At 36.0% G+C, this 21,445-nt stretch overlaps 1 protein-coding gene across 19 annotated transcripts in view; it reads left to right on the top strand.

Annotated features, from left to right (window-relative positions):
* ADGRL2 (adhesion G protein-coupled receptor L2) overlaps positions 1-21,445 on the top strand; it is an 894,229-nt gene that overhangs the window by 780,610 nt on the left and 92,174 nt on the right. For all 19 annotated transcript variants that reach the window (XM_056815432.1, XM_056815435.1, XM_056815438.1 and 16 more), the window contains one exon: positions 7,019-7,232. In XM_056815432.1, the coding sequence (XP_056671410.1) occupies positions 7,019-7,232 (214 nt within the window). The remainder of the gene's footprint in view (positions 1-7,018; positions 7,233-21,445) is intronic.

The raw sequence follows: 21,445 nt of genomic DNA, 5'->3' as shown, positions 1-21,445 counted from the left end.
CCTCATCTATAAAATGGGGATAATAATAGTAACCATCTTGCAGTATTTTTCTTATGTTGAAATAAGTTAATGTATATAAAGCACTTTGCAAACCTTAGATGATCTTGCTGGTAAGCTTCTATTTAGATAGATGAATCACCTCTCTTGACTCTTTTCTAAAAGTCCTTTTGAGTGCATCCTAGCCTAGCCCCAGAAGCCCAATTTGAATAGTCATCTCTTTGGAAGATTTTTCTAGAAAACTTCTAAAAGATGAGTACAAATTTCTATAGGACTATGCCTTTAGGCTCTAGAAATAGGAATCAAAAGAATTTAAGTCCTAAACATGCGAGAACCAATAATATTCCTTTTTTCTCTTCCTCCCTCTCCTCCTTGAGAAGCCCCAGACAGTTCTGAATTCCCCAATCAGTTCTAAATTCCCCAGGCTCCTGTGGACTCGACTCTCTGGAATCAATGGGGTCCAGCTTGGATTCTTGTCTCTCCAGGGAAGCACCCCAAATTCTTGAGAGTCAGGTTTTCTTGTCTCTCTTTATTTTAAAAATGTTAAGCTTTTACACTTAGTAGACCCTTAATTAGTATTTATAAAATGAAGCATTAAGGAGTAGGGGAGTTTATATTTGACCCCCCCCCTTCTTCTTTGCATTCTGTTGCCATGTGCTCCCTGGAGGGGGCAGCTAGGTGGCATAATGGATAGAGCACTGGATCTGACTTTAGGAAGCCCTGAATTCAAATTCAATCTTGGACACTATGTGACCCTGGACAAGCCTTTACTCCCTGTTTGCCTCAGTTTCCTTATCTGTCAAATGAGCTGGAGAAGAAAAAGACAAACTACTCCAGTATATTTGCCAAGAAAATTCCAAATGGGATCACAAAGATTCAGACAAGACTGAAATGATTGAACAAAAACTCCCCAGAAGCAGCATTGATGGAGAGGAAAGAACCCTCTTTTCCATCTTAAATGGGATACTTTGCTTCTTATCCCTAGGCAGCTACTCTCACCTGCCTGCCTGTTTCTCTCCATCTTTCTCTCTTCCATTTTTTTTTTAATCCAGACCTCTGGCTTCACTGGGAGAAAACTCACTCAACCCTGCAGCTTATTCTTAGAGAGTTGACCAAGGTAACTGATGAGACTTGAACTCAGCTCTATGTGACTGTTGGTCTCTTTTTGTTTTCTTTTCTTCCCCCCCCCCCTTCCTCCCTTCTCTTACAGTCTCCTCACCCACCCCTTTTTCCTTTGTGTGTTAAGTCTGAGAAAGTATCCCATCAGTCTAGCCCACTTAAAACCTCAGGCTTAATAGAGCTTTAAAAAATGCCCTCTTCCCAGGAACAAACCTTCTATTTATGCATAATACTGATGTGGATAAACCTTCCTCCTTCAAGTTTGAGTTTTTGTGGAACTGATGAATGGTGTTATTTGAGGGTGTGAAGCTTTTTGCAGTCACCCCAGGATCTCTTTAGGATCAGAGTCTCCCCTGTACCCTAGGCATCTTTACATTGGCACATAAACCAAGAGGATTTTCCCATTCCAAGCTAGAGTTCAGTAGCACACCAGCACTGTTTTATAGCAACATTTAAATTGCACCTCACTTGGTGGTGGTAGCTATTAAATAACAATATCAGATATTTTATAAGATTTTTTTTTTTTTTTAGAATGTGGAGTTAGGGCTACGGGGGTGGGAAATGCTTATTTGGCTCTACTAAATGTGTGTAATGATCAGGGTTTGCTGCCCACTTTATTACCCTGTTAGGGATCACAGAGTTTGAAAGATTTTCTGTAAAACTTCTTAAAGACAATTCTGAAACTTAGGTATAATTTTCGACAATTTCAGTTAATGGCATTCTTTGCCTACGGGCTTTTTTCTCCCTTCAAATCTTAGATTTAAAAAAAGATTCAGATTTCCTGCCTATCTGTAGGACTTGGACTTTGTTTTTTTCATTTATTTATTTATCCATTCATTCGTTTATTTATTTATTCAGTCATTTATTTGTTTATTTAAAAGATTTTTTGATTGATTTTTATTTATTTATCCCAATGTGATTTGGGAATGAGCTAAACTTTTCTTACAGCCATATCTTTGCTTATTTTTTTAACCCTTTCAGTCTTAGTAAAAATTCTTAAGATAGAAGGGCAAGGGCTAGGCAAACAGGGTTAAGTGACTTGCCCACTGTCACACTGCTAAGAAGCATCTGAGGTCAGATTTGAACCCAAGTCCTCCTGATTCTGGCTGACTCTTTTACCACTGAGCCACCTAGTTTCCCCCATATCTTTATATTTTGCATAAGGACTTGGCTGTGACAAATGAAATTGTAAATGGTAAAACTGTAAACATTCTGCTTTTTTTTAAAAGTGTCTTTTTTCTCCTAAATATTTCATTAGAACCAAAATTAATGTTAGGATGTATCTCTGGCATGTTAAATAAGTTGCTTCTTATTTTTCCTTTGGAATCAGTTTACTATTTCTATAAGAATTGTAACTTATATTTATGTGCTCAAGTATTTTTTCATTGATATTATCAGTGTATGTTGCCCAACAAAATCATACTTTCTGCTTTTTTCTTAAATGTAGAAATAAGTTAGACAGTAGAAATAGTTTCTTTGTCTCCATATGTCAGAATTTGTTCACTCTCCTAGATAATGACAGTTTTAAAGAATTATGTGCTAGTGGGCATGAAAGAATATTAGGCTCTTTGCAATTTGATTAATTTGGGTTATTATCCTTTAAAGACAAGTGATTTCTTAAATGGAACTGAGCTAGTAAAGTAAAACAACCGGGTGGTAAATGGGGCAGAACGTGGCATATGTAAAATAAATTTTCTCTCTAACATTTTGCAGAATTCACAAAGTTTACTTTGGAGCAGTAGCTACTTATAGCTTAAACTCTTTATTCTTTCAATAGAGTGACAAGGATATTTTTATTTCAACCTATGTAACTCAGTAAGTTTTACTCATCAGGCTTTAAGAAATATGTCGAATTTTTCAGAAGTATTTGAAATCTCCAAGATTATCCACCAGTGACTTCATTTATTTATTTTTTTTTGTTTTAAGTTTAATGAGCATTCGCTTTTCAATCCCAAATCTTAATAAGCAAATTGCGAGAAATGAAAAATGTTTCCTGAGAAGCTTGTTTGTAAGTTGAGTGTTCAGCATGGGTGAAACCATGTTCTCTCCTTATTAAGCATTTTCCTCATTTCCATTTTCGCAAAGAAATCTGATTAACATATATAAACAAGAATGAATCAGGTAGCATATGTCAGAGCTAGTAATAGACTCTTGCATGAGTTAATTCTCAGCCTGCACTCCAAGTCACAGCTTGGGTATCCCGGAGGTCCCAGGTAATCAGCACTCCCAGCGTTGGCTTGGACCATGGGTAGCATGGGCAGTGGGATTCACGATGGGGTGCTGCTGGAAACAATTAGCCAATGAACAACACAAGTAAAGTTAGATATTGTTTTTCCAATGGTTGCCTAATGAAGAAGATATTTAGCGTAATGGAGGAATAGTGGACTAAATGGAGACCCCATTCTGGCGCAGAAGGGTGGTGGTTGAAATTCTATCAGATAGCATGAAGTTGCTACTGACAACAGTAATTATCAGCTGAGCAAGTGTATTCATTTATGAAAGGCTCTGAAATGAAGCCCAATCCAGGCAGTAGAATTCAGATGCATGCCTTTCAGATTTCTGTCCTGCAGCCCTACATCTGCTTATTAAGAGTTATCTTCTGAATGAGAGTATTTTTCCAGTCCTAAGTCACTGCACCTGTTGCCAAGAGGTATTTATTCCAATCACTTTCCTAAAGCATAGCGAGTCACGGCTTGACATTTTATAGCTTATGGGGGAGGGGAACAAAAATCCTGTCTTTTCAAAATCATTTGTTGAGCGAGGGGAAAAAAAAATGGAACAAAACAGTTGATTTTACCCTAAGCACTGCTATTTGGCAGTATTTGAATTTGCACAGCATAAACCAGCAATATTGATTTCTTTCTTTCTTTCTTTTTTTTTTTGCTCATAGGGCATCCCACCAGTTTTTTCCTCAATTGTCAGGGTGATAAGATAGATTGGATCACATTCTGCTTTTTTGGAGATGCTTATGGTTCACTCTTCCCCTCCCTACCCTATCTCGTGGAAATGGAAATGGATTACAAATTTTGTTTAGTGTCAATACCATTGTGATTCTATAGTTCAAAGACATCTATCTAATTTAAGGAGGAGGGCCCTTTGGGTTCATTTGTGTAGCTTTACATTCATATATTGAAAACTTTGCCACCAAACCCCCATCGTTCCCTTTGGCTGTTCGTCCTGCCTCTTCCTATCGGGACCCCATTGATGCTGGTACCTCAGGTATGCTCTCAAGAAGATGCTTGTTGTGCTGATGGCAGGCATCTGAGCCGAGTAATCATCTGTGTTACTGCATGCCCTCACAAAGGCAGAAACTATGTTTAAGTAATGATTGAGGTCTAACCTGGAGGCAGGATATCATCTTCATTCTATCTTTAACTTGCTCCTGTGGTTCAGAACTGCATAGCATGAGTGGGATGTGTAAATAGAAATACTCTAAGGAACTGTGTGACCCGGGGATAGTGGAGGAGAGAGTGTGGGGAATGGATTGTGTCTCCTTTTACCACCACAGATGGCAAGACCACAGTTAATTTGGACCTTCAAAGTTATGTGACCGTCGATGGTCGTGCTGGTCATAAATGTTCCAAACCGTTGTCCATTCTCCCTTTTGCAAATTCCAAAACACCTTATTTTTTTTAAAGCAACTATATGCATGGACATCTTCTCTATCCACACCTGACTCTCCTGTGTAGAGAAGGAATTAAATGGAAGTTTTTAGTGAACAAATCTGACTGTCCTTCAGAAAGTTGTTATTTTCAGTCATTATAATTTGTGGTTCTTTATTATTATTGTGGGATTTTTATTTGATTTTTCTTTACTAGTCATTATACCAACTTTTATCAGTGCCAGCTACAGAATCTTAATCCTTATATCCTTGTGACAGGCAATAGCCTAAACAGAATCTTTATATAGTACATTCTGGTTTGAATAGGTAGGCATAATTCACTGATTATTGACACAGTTGGAGATGTTAGGATACTGCTGTACTTCATCAAGGGAAGCTTGCATATTTAAAGCATGATGTATTATTTAAACAATGTAAACTTTCTGCTGGCTGTAAATGTTACCCACAAATCTTTGTGCCTCCTGCATACAATTTGTCTTTACTGCTGTTTTTGTTTTGTTTAGTTTTTCTTTTTTGAGTGATCATTGACCATTTCCAATGGCTACTTCAAATCATATCACTCAACTTTAGGTTGTGATTTTTTATTCCCAGTTTTATGAGATCTAGTTTTTTTTTCTTAATAGGAGCAATTCAATCTAATGAACCAAACATTTATTAAGTGCCTCTTGTGTATGAGGGACTAAGAAATCAAAGTAAAAAAAAAAACCTTTTCTAAACTTTGCAGAAACCAAAATCAAAACCAAAACACAATCCCTGATCTCAGGAATGTAAGGAATATATAAGAAAGAATATGTAATGAATATTAAAGACACACACATACTCTTAAACATATATACACACATAGGTATATACTCTTAATTTGGTAGTATAACAGTTTTCGGATAATATTAATATGAGGAAGGAATGTATTTAAATTAGTACTTTTACCTTGCATTGCCTTAGGGATAAATTTTTAAAAATAAATAAATAAAATAAAATTTTAATATTAATATTTAAAGCACTGCAAAGTATTTTAAGGTCATAGAGATGAAAATTAAAATGATCTTAAACATGTTCACATAGTCATTGTCTCTCATTTTACAGATAAGCATACTAAAACCAATCAATGACTTGTTTCACGGCAAGGTTAACCATCCGAGGTTTATGTGAGCCCAGGACTCTGTCACCATATCTTGTATTCTCTCCAGAGTATTTCCATGTAGACCAAATTCACTTGACTCTCCTTGATACACTCTTTATTACATCCAAAATGGCTTGATAATTGCTGAATTGTACATTCTGTTTCCTTCCATCATGGTTTGTCTTTTAAGAGTCCCTGTTTCCATCAGGCCACAACTCAAGTCACATCTCCTAGACTAGACCTTTCCTGATCCTTCCTGTTACTTCTATTCTCCCCACCTCTTGAAATGAATTAATAATTACTTTATATTTATATATTTATGCACAGATATAGTCTCCCCAAACCTATAAATTTTAAGATATTAAAACTTGACTTGGTATCAATTCTAAGACAAAATTTAATTTTTTAAATATATGAAAATGTCTTGAAGGTTTCCAAAGCAATTTATATATTAAGAGTTCAGAGTGTTCCAATATGGCCTCAGACACTTCCTAGTTATATGTCTGAGGCCATATTGGAACCCAATTCCTTCCATCTATAGGCTTGGCTCCCTATCCACTCAGACACCTAGCTGCCCAAGACCTATATAATGTTAACCATTACTCATATTTATCATCTTTAAAATTGACTTTTTCTATAAATGCCATGTTCATAATCATATTTCTTTGATAATGATAATAACGATGATGGTGATGATGAAGATGATATAATGCCTAATGAATAGAGAGTTTTAAAATTCAAACTTTAAAATTTTTTATTTTTTAATATTAAAATTTATTTTAATTTAAAATTTAAAATTCAATTTTTTTTTTTCTACTAGCTGTGTGTCTGGGCATGTCACAAACTCTCTCAATTCATTTTCTCATTTGTAAAATGGAGATGATAATACCCTGTATTACTAACTGCCTCTGGAAGGGTTGTTTTATGACTTAAATGAGATAAAATATTTACCAAGTTTTGAATACTTTAAAGTGCTATATATATGTTAGCTATTATTTTTATTTTCAAAGAATACCCATATTTTTTCTATATGCATAATTCCTAGTTATTAAAAAGCTACCATGTGACATTAGAGCAAACCACCTGAAAATGGTATATACATTTTTTTTTCTTTTCACAAGTAAATGATAGTTATTAAATCCCATCCATTTCTTATGTAGGTTTCAGCCGTGCAGCACTGCCATTTGGATTAGTTAGACGAGAATTGTCCTGTGAGGGTTACTCCATCGACCTCCGCTGTCCGGGAAGTGATGTCATCATGATTGAAAGTGCTAACTATGGCCGAACAGATGATAAGATTTGTGATGCAGACCCTTTCCAGATGGAGAATACAGATTGCTACCTCCCAGATGCCTTCAAAATTATGACACAGAGGTAAACATTTGTATATATTCTGTACCTATTTGCTAGCCAAAATATAGCTAAAATGATTATGATCTAGAGGTAGGCACAAATTGTGGGGTTCCAATAATTATTAGCCCTCATTTGTACTTATGAGGCATTGGTATGTGGTTGTATACAGAAATCCAGCCTTAAATTCAGAAAAGACTCAAGTCAAAAAACCTGCCTCTGACACAAACACGGGAAAATCATATGCTTTAGGCAAGATGGAGAATGTGGACAGTTAAATCACTTTTCTTGTGTAATTCCACTTTTATATCCCAATCGTCTCTACCTTTTCATAGCTCCATCAACATTGTATCAGTATGCTGATGTTCTCACAGCCACTCTAAACATTAAAAAAAATCCCATCTTTTATCATCTTTGCTAAATTACCTTAGTGTGAAGTGAAACCTTAAACTTGCTTTATTTTGCTATTCTCTTACCATTATTAGTTATATGGAGAATGTTTTCCTTGTGGTCGTTTATAGTGTGCAGTGTTTTGAAAATGGTTCATATTCTGTGACTGCTTATCAGTTAGGAAATAGTTCTTGCCCATTTTGTTCTTTTTTGTTTTGGGGTTTGTTTTTCCAGACCAGTGATTTCAGTGATATTTTGGATATTAGAGTTTTGTCATTAAATGTTTAATATAAATTTTTTTTTCATATTCTACTGTTTCTCTCCTAATTATGTCTTTATTGTTCTCATTTGTGGGGAAAGTTTCAATTTTTGTCTAATCAGAATCATCAGTGGAAATAATTTCAATCAGAGTTCTAGGGGTTTCCCCTTCCTCCTATCTACATACTCATTCCAAAATAGATGCATAGTCTACATTCTGGTTTATGTTGTTTCTCATAAAATTCCTTTATTCAAACATTCTTATTTCAATATAGAATATTAAAAAGTAGAGGTGAGAATATTTGTCTATGAGTTTTCATGTTTTGCAGAAGTGAACAAAAGCAAGGAGAATCAACTCACTTGTTCTTAGTATCACTTTGTTTTTTTTTTTACAAAGCATTGAGTATAAACAGCTACTGTATATAAAAAAGTTTCTAAATAGCTGTTACAAACAACCTGGCTTCTATCAGTCTAATCCAGAGGTTTTCAAGTCATGGCCTGGCTATCCATTGGGGGTCCCCAACACTCTTTCAGGAGGTTTGGGTGGTGAAAACAGTTTTCATCATAATATTCAGATATTTTAATTTCTGATATTATAAATATCAGTAGATATAGCCCACAGAAATAACAATTCTTCAAGGTTAGGGCACTCGGTAATTTTTGAAGAGTATAAAGGGGTCCTAAGATTAAAAAGTTAATAATTGACCCTTTCTTGACTAACGTGAAAATGACATACGACTAACTTCAATGTATTGGGCTTCCTTATTAGGTCATGCATTTCTTCTCACGTGAGGTCTATGAGCAAAGGTTGGATATTTGCATTTAAGGCATTTTGCAAAGAAGAGTCTTTCTTAGGGGAGATTTAGAAAAGATGAACCCTCTGATGTTCCTTTCAAGCTCTTTCTAACAAAACCAGTGACTTTTTTTGATGGTCGTGTTCCTTTTTTCTGTTGTTCTCTTAGCTGGTGGAAGATAAATTTGAAAGGCAGGAATTCTTAGTAGTTGGAGATCTCCAATAAGTAAGACTGTGGTAAAAGTTCCATTTCTGGGATAGGCTGGATAGGACTAAAACTCTGGGTTTCAGAACAGTTACTGATCTACATTGGGATTGGGACTCTACACCAGGAATATCCTCCATGGATGAAACCAGACCGTGATTCCAGAATAAAGAAAGAATAAAGAGAGAAAAAAAACCAGAATATAGTCCTAGTAAAGTTTCTTTATTAGAGCGACAGTAGATACAAAGATTAAGAAATAGTGAAGGCATCCTGATGAGAATACTTTTTAAAGGATATATCTTCAACTATCTAGTCAACTGATTGCATTAAATATCATACAGATGATTTTGATAAAATATTTTTATAAGTGTTCTTGATGTATCATATTTGCAATCAGTCTCTAATGGTAATTATTAAACATCTTGTCTAATACAATTATGATGAAGTTACAATATAAATATTTGTAAATAGTATTTCTCCCCCACCCCACTTCACAACCTATATGGCTCAAGCCAACTATTGAACTTGTGCATAGAATGACCTCAAGTTAACATCTGTTGAAATTCTGGAGATTTATCAAGGTAAGGACTTGGAATAGAGTGTTTTGTCCTGGGAGTGGCAGTGTGAACACTTTTTGTCATCATTCTCTCTTTAAAACTATTTTTGCCTTTAGTTCCCTTTCCAGTTGATAACAAATAACCCGAGTTACTCCAGTTACTTTCTTATGAAAAGACAATTCTGTCCCCTACAAAGGTTTGTTCTAGAGATTTCAGAGAAGTCAGGTAGGCAGATGGAGCATTTTACCCAGTCATTCATTGTACGGTGTCTCCCACCCAAGTCTTATTTTTATATTTTGTGCTGAGGAGATGACTTGGAGCTCTCGAAGGCTATTCCCAAGGGAAGTACATGTTGATAGAGATCTATATTACTACAGAAAATCTGTAGGTTGTTGTAATTCATTTCATTGTCTTTCCACATCATCCTTCTTTTTCTTTTGACAGTGCAGGACTTGGACTTTTTTTTTCCAAGTATTGAAATTCTGTGATATTTTGCAAGTGCTCATACTATCTTTCATCTCTATACCTATTTCCAAAATACATGCTTAAGTGCTCAAGTGGGTATTTCCACACAGAGCTTAAGAAAACCTCCTTTATAATTGCTGAATCATAGAAATAGCATAATTGCTGATTACGTACTATTATGAAAAATTAAGGACTCCAATATTTTGTTGACAAGAATAGCAGTACTTAGTTGTTGTCTTTCTTTAAGAAGTTGGAAACTTCAGCAGTCGGTTGTGATCATCTTATTCTAGTGATATATGAAAGGAGTCTTAAGTCTTTTTTTTTTTCCTCCTGGTATCTCACTTCAAATAAACCTATAAAAATAGAGAGAGAGAGAGAGAGCTTGACAGTCCTCAGCAGAAGGATCATTGTCTCTTCTGTTCATTATTATTGCATTTTCAAAGTGTGCTCACAGTAAATATTGTTATTTATGGAGAAGTTAACAGCCATTCTTTCCCATATGTTCTTGGGTTTTACTTTATTAACCTTTTTTCTTGGCAAGTGGTTTTCTCTTTGTAATCTCAAGAAGAATGGGCTTTTTAAAAGGGTTGTCAGACAAAAAGGATGGACAATTCTTGTCACTGAATGTAGCATATTTTGCTTATATTAAAAAGGCATAAACACATTTTTTTAAAAAACATCAGAATGTTTCCATTACATTTAAATTGCCCCTTTCTATATTAGGAGGGATAAATAATGCATAAGAAGACATGTACACTAAAAATAAGCATTATTGAAATATGCCATCTACTTTATTTCCAGACCCTTCACACCTCTGTCATACATAGCAATTGGGACACAAGTAAGTCTCTTTGTAAGTAGGCTTTGGCAAATGTTGTTAGGTCTATTTGGAAAGACTGATATTTAGATCCCCTCTCTGGGAACGCTTGTGATGCTACTCAGTACCATTTGGTGAGAAAGCATAGAAGCATTTTTTAAGCAATGCCATTTCTTTTAAATCTTGGACGACACTATTCTTTGTTTCCTTATTTGGATCATGGTAAATAGCCATCTTAATACCACCCTTAATAGTTGAACTTTGCCCTCCCTACCTTCCAGGGAAGTTTCTCAGTTACTCAGTCTGTTTCATGAGGTTATGCTTCCTTTTGCTTGTAGAATGTCTGAATGCTATTCTGTTTATCTGCAAATCATTATTCCCAATGGTGCATAAATAAGGATGCATTCAAGAAATAATTTACTGGTTATTGTCTTTATCAAAACTATTTACATCTCTAAATATTTATGGTCTTTGTATATTGTTACATCCAAGCTGATTTCAAAATAAGTAATAATTTTCTATGTTATTTCTATTAATACCTTTTTTTAGGCAGCTAGGTGGCAGAGTAGATTGAGTCCTAGATTTAGAGTCAGAAACTTTTGAATTTTAATACTGTTTTAGTCACTAGCTTGTATGTCCCTTGGAAAGTCACTTAACTGCACATTGCCTTGGCTTCCTCATCTTTAGAATGGGGATATTAACATCTAATTCAGGGCTGTTACAACAAGAAAATCAGATAATATGTGTAAAGTGCTTTGCAAACCTTAAAGCACTATATATAAATGTCAGCTATTATTATAATTAATATTCTTATTCTTTCTCCTTCCTTTCCAAATATATCCTTCTTTTATCTGATGTTCCATCATGTATAATAAAGCTTTATATAACAACAAAAAAAAAACTTCAGCAAAACTAACCAACACATCAGCCAATGCCTTGGCAGCTTTACCAAAACAAGAAGTATGAAAAAGAACATTAAAAATGCAAAAAAAGAAAAACTAAAAAGAAAAATATTCACATTTGCACACAAGATGTGCTTATGTCATACTCTCAGTGCACATTATAGGAGTATGAAATGACTATATGTCTAATTCTCTGTTATAGAATTGCTGATTTCACCAGGGGAGCAGATCTCCAACTTTGGTTGCTGATAAATGATTCTATCCAATTAAGTTAATTGAATAATAATCTCTTTATTCAAAATCAAACCCATTTCCAGATCTGACCTTGAACTTTCAGTTAAATATATATACATATATATTTTTGGAAAGTAGCATTTCAGCAATCATACTTTTCCCCTGTAAACATACTTTCAAAGAGACCTCCTAAAAAAAAAAGATGATGATTATCTCTAATGGGTTTAGTTAAACAAAGTAACCTCGAGGGACAAATAAAATATTTTCTTAAAAGGTTGCATATGAAAAAATTAAAGAATGAGAAATAGTTTTAAAAGTAAAATGGTTCTAATGGTGAGTTATTAGAAAACATTCTATTAATGCAGGGGTAGTTAATGATTAAAATGGGAATAAGTTGAGGAGGAGAACACTTGTAGTCCCTGCTGCTGTTGAGATGAGGCTGCTAAGATGAATCTTTGGTGCCCAGGAGAATTCTGAACTCTTATTATTCAGTCATTTCAGACTCTTCATGAACCCAGTAGGGATTTTCTTTGCAGAGATAGTATAATGATTTGCCATTTCCTTCTTGAGCTCATTTTCCAGTTGAGGAAACTGAGGCAAACAGAGTCCCCAAGTAAGTGTCTGAGGCAGGATTTGAACTCTAGTTTTCTAGGCTCCAGTCCCAACACTCTTTCTACTGAGCCACCTGGCTGCTGCAGAGCTGTGGAATGAGACTAAAGCTGTTAAGGTTTCTGCACTAAATCTGTCACCAATATGATGAGATCAAGGGAGTGGCGGATGGCCAGGCTATTAAGAAGGGACTTTTAGAACCTGATTGGAAAAACAAATGGGTTGAAGGGCTGTGCTCATCAGTATTAGGAACTGGTGAGAACTGCCATTATACTAATTGAGATAGGGAGGCCTCTTCTTAGTCAATCAATCAATCAATCAGTCATCTTTTTCTCCTAGCTAGCAGAATAAGCCGAGACAGATTATCTTTTCCTGGAATTTAATGTCCAAGTATATTAATGGAGTTCAATCAGAACTTTTAAGTTGTTTCAGCCTCCTTTCAACAAGAAGATTTTCCAAATTAGTTAGATTGACAACTAACAGCATATTTAAGTTATTCTACTACCTCCTTGCTTCTGTAGGGGTTGCAAACAATAAGTACCTTTTATTTTATTTTATTTTTATTTTATTTATTTTTTTAAAAAACCCTTACCATCTATCTTAGAGTCAATATCATGTATTGTTCCTAAAGCAGAAGAATTGTAAGGGCTAGGCAATGGGGGTTAAGTGACTTGCCCAGGATCACACAGCTAGGAAGTGTCTGAGGCCAGATTTGAATCTACAACCTCTCTAGGTCTCTAGGTCTGGCTGAGCCACCCAGCTGCCCCTACCTATTCATTTAAAAAAGCAAGATTTAAAAGAAATGTATGCGTTATACAAATTTTCTAAAACATCAAAACTGTCATAAAATAGCAATAATTTAAAAATAATAGCTAAAATAGTTTTTTATGGAATATTAATTCAAATTAGTTAAAGTTGATGGAATGAGGAAAGAGTCAAGTCCAAAATCCATTTCTGATGCTTACTGTGTGACCCTGGGCAAGTCACATTTCTCTGAGCTTCAAGATACTATCTAGGAATTACCTATGAGGTCATAGCTTAGAATGAAATCTGCCTTGCCAGAGGGAATTCCCACAACTGAAGGCAATTCTCTATGCTGCAGAAATCACAGATGTTTCATGTATTATTATAATTCTGTAATGTAATTATGAATAATGTATAGACATTTAAAACACTAGACAAGAAATTGTCTCACTGATCCTCAGTGTGTTTAAGGAGCCGTGTCTTGTGAATTTCCTGACCCTTTACATTTAGTCACTGCCAGTGTGTTCCAAGATAAATATTTTCTTCCTCTTTAATTAATAAAAAAAGCATTTGTCTTTTTGTAGTGATTTGTGATTTTTTTTTGTGATCCTTTTCATTTATATCAGATTATATTATCATTGAGTATTCAGAAAAGCAAGTCATATATTGATTAGCCCCCTTGAAAAAAAAGGTGGGCTTTCATAGTGAAAATGAGAGATAATAAATGGACCACCTAAGGGACACATAGCTATCTCCTGATAATTAAAAGAACCAGAGAAAAGCCTCATCATCTTATGAATGATTATTTATAGGTGGCTTGTGGAAAGTCACTGATGAAAATCTCAGAGGATGAGAAAGCATGGAGGACTGGTAGGGAATACCTCTTATTCCCTACTCTGATGAAACCAGGGTCCATCAAAATATCAAGTCTTAGTTCTTACTTTTAGTGGCTCTATTTTTATGTTTGTTTAGTCTCCTTTGTAAATTCCATATGAGAACCAACTTTTATTCTACCATTAGAAGGTTAATTTACACAGTCTTCCTTTTCCATAAATGCTTTGATTTTCCTTTAAGTGGCAGTAAAATAGTGATAGGTTGTGAGAGGCAGCAGGGATGAAAAGCTCTTAGGCAATTCAGGAATGAATGAAATGCATTCCACCTTTTTTTTTTTTGCATTATCTCTATATTAAAGTTATCTAACAACTTTCTCTTCCCTCAACATTACCACAGCTAATCAAAAATTATGTGTGAAAGGAATTTGATACTGGCATAAACAGTGAGAAGGAATGAAAAGGGAGATGTTTCTATGTTTCTTTTTTTGTTTGGAGAGAGAGCGAGAGCGAGAGAGAGAGCGAGAGAGAGAGCGAGAGAGAGAGAGAGAGAGAGAGAGAGAGAGAGAGAGAGAGAGAGAGAGAGAGAGAGAGAGAGAGAGAGAGTGTGAGAGTGAGAGCGAGCAAATTGAAAGACTACCCTGGGTATATAATGGAAGGAGCACTGCTCTAGAATTCAAGGGGGTCTTACTTCATATTCTTTCTTTGAAACATACTACTTTTATAGTCACCTTGGATAAGTCACTGAATATCCCTCCACCTATCCCAGTTTCCTTATGGTAAAATGATGGGGTCAGACCATATGGCCACTGAGTTCCATTCTAGCTATAGATCTGTAATTCTCCCATTTAAATAGGATTTAAAGAAGATAATAATTAGTACAAATTGGCTACATCCATTGGAAAAAATAACTGAATTAATATGTCTTCACAAGAGAAAGGACAACTTAGGTGGGAGAATGAGAGAAACCATTTCTTCTAGAGTAGAGATAAATATAAAGTTGTATTAGTCAGATCAAGTCAGTGAACACCCTCTGAGTGACAAGCACTGAACCAATCACTGGCGATACAGAGAAAGGCAAAAAAAAGCAACAACCACCAAAAAAAAAAAAAACCACATTTCGCACTCTCTTGAGGCTTCAAGTCTCATGGAGGAAACACCAAGCAGGTAACTATATACAAGTAAGCTAACGATAGGATAAATTGGAAATCATCTCAGAGGGAAGGAACTAGCATTATGGGATATTGAGAAAGATTTCTTGCAGAAGTTGACTTCAAATAAACCAGAAGGAAGAGATGAGGGGGGGTTGGGGGGAGAAGAGTGACATGACGTAGGCTTTGGGGAACAGCATAGCCTCTGGCTTTTGTATGTTGTCTCCCCCATTAAGTTGGGAGATCCTTGAGACCAGGGGATGATGCTTTTTGCTTTTCCTTGTAACCTCAATGTTAGCACAGTGTCTGGTACACAGAAGTTATTGAATGCTTTTTGAATGATCTAGTCATGGGTGCTTAGAATGTAAGTGTCTTGCCCAGCTAATGTCAAAGGGAAGAATGAAAACCATTCATTAATGACTAAGGCCAATTTTTTCTCCCCTACTTATTCCACATTTTGACTTTTGTTGATAGGGTAAAGCTTATAAGTGACATAATGTGATGTTTTTACATTTTTAATGGGAAATTTTTAATAGTGAATAGCATAGAATCAAAGAAAGGACTTTGGACATCATTGAATTCAAAACTCTCATTTTGCCAGTGAAGAGACTGAAGTCCAAAAAGAAACTGGAAGGTACTTTAGAAACCCCTTCCTTTTAGAGATGAAGTAAATTGAGTTCAAAGTGGTTAATGTGATCTAAGGAAGAGAAGGAGGATACTAGCTTGCATTTCTATAGTGCTTTGAGAATTGCAACGTGCTTTTATCAATATACTACATCATTTGGTCATAGATTTAGAGTTTAAGAAGAGACTATAGAAATTCTAGCCCATTTCTCTTAACCTTTCCATAATTTTTCAGGGGAGAAAAATGGAGGCACAAAAGGTTAGGTGACTTATTCAAGCCCACACAGATAAGCTAAGATTCAAACCCAGACCATGTGCCTCTACTCTCCAGAGTCACTCAGATATAAGTCATTAAACTGAGATAGGAATCTAGTTTCTGAGTTCAAATTTAACAGTTTCTACTACACCATGCTGCCTTAATTAACCCATTAAGTCAAAGGAGTGATTCAATTGATGAGAATTTGGGGGAGGAAGTACAGTATTACAGGGTGGGTATGGTTTTGTGCTTCAAGCCACTTGCAAATGGTAGTTCTTGTCTAGTGTTTTGTTCCCTGGCTCATTATGCTTCAGCAGGTGTGGGGGAGGCTAGAGAATCTAATTATGCCCTGTTTCACATAATTCAGTTTAGTTTCTCAGCCAACATGCAGCTGTGAGTGGTTGGAATGGAAGCCAGGTTGGTTTCCCCTTTGCTCAGGATGAAGCTGAAGGATGCTTTTCTCTCTCTTCTCTCCTGGGGAAAGCATATGGCTTGCTCTTTCTTGGATTCCAATGGACACTGTAGCCTATTGTTTTGCATTTAAAAGGAGCATTTTTTCCAACAAGTCTCAGTGCACTGTGTCTAGTTTTACAATGTTTATGTGACCGAGAACAAACAGGATCAATCTCATTTTCCAGAGAGCAACTTTGAGCACAAAAGATGAAAGGTTTGGCCAGCTGGGTGCTGAAACCTCAGACATTTCTTCCTAGGAACAGAAGTCTTCTAGGAACAGCACTTTGTCTTTTGCCTGCTCCTCCTAGGTGTGAAATTCTGTACCTTCAAATAGGTTTCCTCTTCTCCTGGTACCTCACTCGTGGTATCCTCCAAGTTCCTCTTATACTTCAATTATATGACCATGTCTGTAAAATGATACCAATAACTTAGCCTCCTACCCATTTCACAGGGATGCGGTAGAGATTAATGAGAAGCATGTGCAAAGTATATGAAGAAAGACACTACCTAAATACCTAGACCCACTAAACCTTAATATAATTTACTATGAAGAAGTGATGGCGGATGGAGGCTTATCAGAATTTAAGCAGGAAAAATCCATTAAAGTGCAGTCACAGCTCTTCCAGCATGTTTTGGCCGACTTCATGATTACGGATCCCAGCATCTATACACTCTCCTTGACATATAACCCTCTCTACCTTTATATTGATCATTCTGTCTTCATAAAGTAACTGCATATCCAAATCAAAGCTTCATGGGAATGTTCCTTTTCCTGGCCTCTTTCCTATAAGGAAAGAATCTTTTCAAGCTTATTCCAGTCCAGAGTGTCCGTATTCCTCTTTCTTACACTGGCAGATTCCATTTTGAAAGGAAGGCAGAGAATAGCCAGATGATTATCATTCCAAATGATATCTACAACACTTGCTGTCATTCCTCAAACTTTGTTGCAAGAGCTCTTTGCTTAGAGCACTTTTTTCTGTCTTGTCCTATAATTATTTGTGTCTATACTTTAGAATTCCTGCTGGATTCCATGGAGCTTGAGGACAGGTAGTTAGACCCTTTACCTTTGGATCCTCCAGTACTGTGCCCAGTACAAAGTCTGGCATAGAGTAGACTGGACACTTAAGTGTCAGCTAAATGACTGATGCAAAGCCTTGTTGCAAATTTTGTTTTTCAGTTATTGAAAGAATAAAAAGTCATTTTTAGATGCTTACTATGAGCCTCCTCCTGTGCTAAACATTGATTAAAAACTAACATCCTAATGGAAGTCCACACATAAAAGCGAGATAGGATTTAAAAAAAGAAAGCAAATTGGGTTTCTAGGGTATGTGCCCTGTGCAACATGGCTTAGGAGTGTCTGGGGAATGTGCAGTGGACCTGGGACTAGTCTAAAAGCTGATGCCCCTCAGATGTTCAATGAGAGGAGGAGAGAAGACTGTGGTATAGACAGCTTGCTTTGGAGATGCTGGGAAATGTGCATCCTGGCAAGGGACCATTCAGCGTTCATTAATCAGAATCCAGGGCTCCAGTGGTGGGTTCAGATGGATGACTTTAGTGGTGGACTCTTGAGTTCATATGGGAGTTATTGGAACTATTGGGCAAATCCTGTATTCCCTGCTTAACACTTGTATTCAATGATCATTTTCTGTGAAACTTTGCCACTAGCTTGGGGAAACCCTATTCTTACACTCCCACTCTTTATCCCTGGTGACTGTCGATAGGTTGTGATGAAAGTCGTGAAAATTGCAGAGTACCCATCTCCCATTCTTTCATTAGGATGCGATCTATCTTGGGGAAAATAAAGTGGTAACTCATTCTACTAGCCCTCCATCAGTTTGGCAAGTGCTTGGAGTTATTTTTCCATTAGGTGATGAATTTCTTCTGATCCTCTCACCCTGACCTCTTGGGAACAGCTCCAGCTACTTTCCCAGAGAGCTGGCAGGGTGGAGAGGGGTACATTGTATGGCAGTGAAACAGAAAAGAGGAGAGCTGTTAAAACCTAGTGCTGGACCGTAAAACTAACTGTATGCTATGGCCAGCCTGAATAATTGACCGTCACCTGACTGCGCTGGGCAAGAATCTTCAATTAGTAAGTTAAGTTCCCCTTATAGGCAGGAGAGGAAAGTGATCATCCCAAGAGAAAACTGAGTAATGGGAAGTTTGAAATAACCAAGGAAATTATCCATTGGTTCTCAAAAGGAAGGATGAGAAACAGAGATAGATATCAAGAATGTTTATGTGTGATCTACTCTGAAGGTATTCTTTTTCCTTTCTTTTCATGAAAATTGAAAAGAAAAAACAAATCTCTTGAATTCTGTAGTCTTAGGAGGTAAGTATGAATTCTCAATGTACTCCAGCAATTTTATTTAATGCGTGCCTGGATCCTTTTATTATGACCACCAGCCTAGGGAGTCAGATCCATTCTCTGTAAGAGAGCAACACCGTATTATTTGTCTTTGCTCTCCCTTAAGGGGTCAGTTCACACTTGGCATACTTGGCATGGCAACAGAAGCTGTGTTAAATCAAACCATCATTTGAAATTATTCTAAAAATAATAATGGGATATAAATAAAAATACAACCTTTATCGTCTCAGGTTTTTAAAAAAAATGACCTTAAATATATTTATATTTGATCAAAGATAAAAGGTACCTTGGGGTTCGGTTTACCTTGCTGTGGGTTGTGCTAACAGATGCTGTGAAAAGAATATTGGCATTAAGTGTGAATGAGTCCAGATTTACATTCCAGCTCAGCCACTTGTCACCTGTGGGACTTTGGGGTGTATAAGTGACTTACATCTAGAGCTTCAATTTCCTCATCTTGAAGATGTGAAGTTTTAATTAGTCACAAGGATTCTTGATTTGGCTTGGCATAGGAGGAAAAACCCTGGGTCTGGAGTCAGAAAAACTGGAGTTTAAGCTTTAGACTGTTACTAACTGTGTGATCCTGACAAGTCATTAATTTCAGGTTGCCTCAGTTTCCTTAATTGTAAAATGGATAATTTTTGTGGAAACCAAATGAAATAATATTTATGAGGCACTTAAGTATAGTTTCTGGCACATAATAAATGTTTGTTTTCTTTTCCACCTTACACCTGCATCCCCCCCTTTATCTGTGTTTCCTCCTATACCTTAGCTACCAGTTTCATGAGTTACTATGAATAAGAATCCAAATTCTAATCAAATGTTGACCTAGGCTAGTTTTTAGATTTCTCCTAAATAGTGTATGACCTTAATCAAGTCCTATAACCTCTCTCTGAGGCTTAGTTTTTTAATTTGTACAAAAATATGAGCTAGATTAAATGACTATAGTCCTTTCAGTTCTAAGCTTTTATCAACCCCAACAACAAACATTTATTTAACAAAATGTGACACAGGTCACAGTGGCAGAAAAGAAATGGTCCTTGTTTTTCAAGGAGATAAAATTCTAATGGTCAAGATCTTGGACACATATATGAGTATGTGTAGACTAAAAAACTATATATGAAGTCATTTAGGGTGATGATACACACTAATGTTTGTGGATATCAGGAAAAACTTCATAAAGAAAGGGTCAAATGTTCAGTCATGAAGGAAACTAGAGGTTCTAAGAAGGGGGTTTAAGAAGTAACATGGCATGAGTTGTAGCCAGTACAAAAGCATGGACCTGGGAGATAGAATGGCATGGTAGCGTGAGATAGCAAGATAATAAGTATTGTTTAAGAACATTGGAAATAATGTGAAGGGATCAGGTTAAAAGAGATCGAAAGATAAAACAATTTCTTTTTGATCCTAAGGGCAAAAGAGAGTCATAATCTGGTGAGTGTTGGGGGATAAATGGTGATATAATCAGATTTGTGATTCTGAAGACAATTAAATTGCATTTTTTAAGAAATAAATGAAACTTATCTTCTTAAATATGATTTTTGTGCAGTCAATTTTTATGTTTTCTTTTTTAATATTAACAAAAAATTCCCTATTTAATTATCTAGAATCCAACAACACACAATTTTGTAACATGTTAACTAAAAGTCAAATCCTAATATACAACCATTAAAATAGCAATTTTTATCAGAGAATTTCTTTTCATAGCCCTTTTTAAATGTAGTTGGAAAATTCTGGAAGAGTTTATCCTGGAAAAATTTGAAACCAACAGATAAAGTGACTTGTAGCTAAAAATTGAAGAGCCCAGAATTTCAACTAAGGCCCTGTGAACTCAAATTATAGGTCATGGGCCACTAGATCATAGGTTTAGATCTGGAAGAGTCTTCACAGCATATCTAGTCCAGCCCCTTCATTTTACAGATGAAGAGCCTGAGGGACCAAAAAGTGAAGTAATTGACCCAAGTTCATACAGGTTGTAATTAAGTGGTATATTCAGGATTCAAATCCAAGACTTCAGATATCAAATTGGTAGTTAGCTTTCCACTGTGTCACATTTCTCAATTATAATTTATTCCCTGGAGCAAGATGGTGGTTATCCTGTTTTACTTTGAGTTCCTTTTGGTTAATTAGTAAATGCTCCAAAATTTCAGGGATCCTCTTTTATCAGTGAGTTACTTCCTCTAACCAGTACAAATTCTTTGACGTGGTAGGTGATCTCTGAGAGTTGCTATGGCCCCAGAATTTATCATCTTGCAGCCATCCTAGGTTTCAGTTTCTCTGAATTTATCAAAACTGGATTTTTGAACAAGAGAGATAAAGTTTTGGGGTAGGCCTACAGTCAAAGTCTTCCCACAATTATAGAAACTTCAAGAGCTTGGAATCTGATGGCATAGTCTTTAGAAACCAAGGATCACTGCTCTTTTATATTGAGACATTTATAGCAGAACCATGATAATTTGCATTTATACTGTACTTCTTGATAACAAAGCACTTTAAATCCATAATCTAAAAAAAACTTAAAATAACTCATTGATGTAAGTGTTGCAGGTATTATTTGGATTTTATGAAGAAACTGGATCCACAGAGC

The sequence above is a fragment of the Monodelphis domestica genome, chromosome 2 (assembly GCF_027887165.1).
Source record: "Monodelphis domestica isolate mMonDom1 chromosome 2, mMonDom1.pri, whole genome shotgun sequence".
In the NCBI taxonomy this organism is placed as follows: Eukaryota; Metazoa; Chordata; class Mammalia; order Didelphimorphia; family Didelphidae; genus Monodelphis; species Monodelphis domestica.
Note: the sequence above shows the minus strand (reverse complement) of the source record. Positions and strands in the feature narration are given on the sequence as shown.